This window comes from Bidens hawaiensis, unplaced genomic scaffold, assembly GCF_021521415.1.
Source record: "Bidens hawaiensis isolate Kalapana, Puna unplaced genomic scaffold, B.hawaiensis_p1.1 tig00019810_1, whole genome shotgun sequence".
Taxonomy (NCBI): Eukaryota; Viridiplantae; Streptophyta; class Magnoliopsida; order Asterales; family Asteraceae; genus Bidens; species Bidens hawaiensis.
Window position 1 is genome coordinate 406,911 of NW_027493012.1, and position 3,450 is coordinate 410,360.

Consider the following 3,450-nt stretch of genomic DNA (forward strand, 5'->3'; position numbering starts at 1 on the left):
CGCACCACTTCATTTCACTCGGTGATTATTCGCCTCCTTCACTCACAATAATATCATATAGTACGTGAGAGTGAAAATTTAGAAAAGGGGTTTTCTATGGACACCTACTCATTCTCTAAAAAAAAGTCCCATATACGTCTCGTATAAAACTATATACGAGGCATATTGCATCCCCGTATAAGATAATACGGGGACCCAATACTCCCTGTATAGCCTTATACATGGCATATAGAGGGTGTCTGGTATCCCAAGTAGGATCCAAAACTATTTTCACCCATCGTAAATATGTCATCATTTACCTCTTTCAATGTGCTTTTCACCTTAGTCTAGGTTCAAATTTGTAACTTTGACTATTTATTATCTACCGTACACACAACTTTCAACTTTCAAATAGTATTAAAGGTATTTAAGTATTTTAATTAATTCAACTTCAATCATTTGAATATAAAACAATGAGACCTAAATATTGTTTTTAAAACAAGGAATAGGGTAATAAACTAGTAATTATTGGAACTTGTGACACTTGAATTATTTAAAACTTTTATAATAATAATAATAATAATAATAATAATAATAATAATAAGCCCTGGATCCTAGATGATTTTCACACCAAATACCACCACGTGTTTGCATATGATCCGTCTGTTAACATTATGCAACCCTTTGTTATATATATGAACCTCTATTCCACTTCTCTTTATTATTACAACTATTTCTCTCTCTCATAATCTTCAAAGTACAATAATCAAGAATTGAAGCAGTACAAAAAGAAACTTTTCATTTTGATTTTGAAACAATATTAACCATGATGCACCTCAAGGAAACTGAGCTATGTCTTGGTCTTGGTTTGCCTGGAAGCTGTGAGCAGGCGGATACAGCTTTAAAGGTCACCGGGAAACGCGGGTTTTCGGAGACTGTTGATCTTATGCTTAATCTTCAAACAAATGATCAGTCATCTTCAGTTGATGTGAATGATAAGAAGTTGCAAAGTTCAACTAAGAACAACAAAGATTTGACAAAACCACCAGCCAAGTATGCTCCTTTTCTCAATTTAAACAATACTTCATTATCCAAAAGGGGTTGCGACGCAGCTTCTTGTTGTTTGTTTACATGTCACGGCTTTATTGTAATTGTTTGAAATGCGTTGAAATAAAAGTATAAGTAATAAAACACACACAAGATACTTATATGTGTGTTGGTATTTATAAAGATCCATATTTACATATATATATATATATATAGATATATATATATTCATCCACTCAATTAAATTATCTCTTATGTTCTTTTTAATATAACATTTTGTTAATATAATTATTGAGGCATATAATTAGTGTATGTGTGTCAATCTAGTTAAACATATACTTTTAATAGGATTTTTAGTTTAGTTAATTATATTTTCTTTATAATTACTAAGAGTTATTTAGTAATAGTTTGTGTGCGTGTTTGTTTTGGTGACCTATATCGTGTTTGTTTTGGTGACTTATATCAGTTCGTTCTTGAACTTTTACATGTTTAAAGTTTAAACAACAATTGTTTTACGAAATCCTTTTGTTCTCTTTGAATAAAGTTACAAGTTGTTAATTTACTGACTTAAATTACATAAAATGTGTTATGAACTCTTTTTGTTATTCTTATATTTCTTTTGATCATATTTGGATTAATAGGGCACAAGTGGTAGGATGGCCACCGGTGCGCAACTATCGGAAGAATGTGATGGCTCAGAAGAGCAACACCGAAGAAAATGAGAAGGCGGTGGCTGGTGGTGGCAGTGGGGCGGCGTTTGTGAAGGTTTCCATGGATGGAGCACCCTATCTTCGCAAGGTGGACCTCAAATTGTATGAAAGTTATCAACAACTATCTGATGCTTTGGCCAAGATGTTTAGCTCCTTCACCATGGGTATGTGCATCTTGAGTTCATTATAATTATGATTAATAATTAAAATTGCATGTTGTTCAAGTTGTTGAAATTTGCCTGAATGTAATTGTCACATAAATTAATCAAACTATGAACATTTTCATCTTTTCCATACACAAATTTAGAGCTTTTACCGAATAGCGCGCTAACGAGATTTTTTTTTCTTTTAACCTCCTAAAAATGAGTTAGTTTACAAAAGATAAAAGTAAAAACTTAAAAGGACAGTGTTTACATCAGAATAATAAAAGACAAACATGAAACAAGATGCGTCGGTGTAAGGTTTAGTTTTGGGATGGTGGAGAGTAATTGTTGAAGTAACTAATGAGGTAATTATATATATATATATATATACACATTAAATTAGTAACTTATTATTCACCTTGCTATGATGATATAAGTGATTTTTTATTTTTATTTTTTTACTTTTCGATCTTTTCCACATATGATAATAGTTTTATAAATTCCTTGTGATAAACACCTTACAGGAAATTATGGATCCCAAGGGATGATAGACTTCATGAATGAGAGCAAGTTGATGGATCTTCTGAACAGTTCTGAATATGTTCCAAGCTATGAAGATAAAGATGGTGATTGGATGCTCGTGGGTGATGTCCCATGGCAGTAAGTTCAATTCTTGATCTTATTCAACATTCATAAATTCATTTAAATCAAACAATGATTCTTATCGCGATCCCAACTCGTCTTTTGTCCAGAATGTTTGTCGATTCTTGCAAACGGCTTCGAATCATGAAGGGATCAGATGCAATTGGACTAGGTAATTAGCTACCAATTATTTTTCAATAAACCCTAATCTTGGAAACATGTTACATTTTATGAAAATCCTAATACCAATCGTTTTGTAGCACCGAGAGCGATGGAGAAATGCAAGAACAGGAGCTAAACTCGTATCGAAGGCAAAACCCTAATCTTGATTCATGTTCATGGCATCATCATGGGTGGATCAAGCTGTTAAAGTTTTAATTAATTTGTTTGGATTTGTTTTTTTTTTTTTGTTTATTTTAAGAAAAGAACCTAAGTTTTAATTATCATAGTATATAGAATTTGTCGAAAGGTGATTTGGGACATTTGTAATGGACAAAATACAATATTTAAACTTTCTAGGCGTGTTTGGGTGCCTCGCAAACCATATATTTCGAGTGATTAAATTGATGTTCGTGTTTTCAAAAAGTGTTATTCATTTCTTGTATTAAATTTTTGTCTACATTTACATAAATCTTCGTTCATATACCGCGAATTTGATAAATTGTTGTTCATGTCTTTATAATCTCATTAAAGCAGGTTTCATATCTATGATTTTATGTAATTTCTATAGATATAGATCTAGTTATTTTCAAGTATGTACATTAATTTCTAATTTTGTTTTCACTAAAAATATATTTAAATAAAATGAATATTTAATTAATTAACGATAATTATTAATGAAGCATGGCATTATAATAATAAATAGCCATGCCCCAAGTGGTAGGGAGGGAACAAATGCATGTGAATGTTTATGGAATTATGGGGCTACT

At 31.4% G+C, this 3,450-nt stretch overlaps 1 protein-coding gene across 1 annotated transcript; it reads left to right on the top strand.

Annotated features, from left to right (window-relative positions):
- Positions 1-666: 666 nt before the first annotated feature.
- On the top strand, positions 667-3,084 carry LOC143559343 (auxin-responsive protein IAA14-like). Its single transcript, XM_077047944.1, has 5 exons — positions 667-1,032; positions 1,668-1,900; positions 2,404-2,539; positions 2,632-2,693; positions 2,782-3,084. Exons 1-5 carry the CDS (start codon positions 806-808, stop codon positions 2,817-2,819), a joined length of 696 nt encoding a protein of 231 aa, XP_076904059.1. The 5' UTR covers positions 667-805; the 3' UTR covers positions 2,820-3,084.
- Positions 3,085-3,450: the final 366 nt, after the last annotated feature.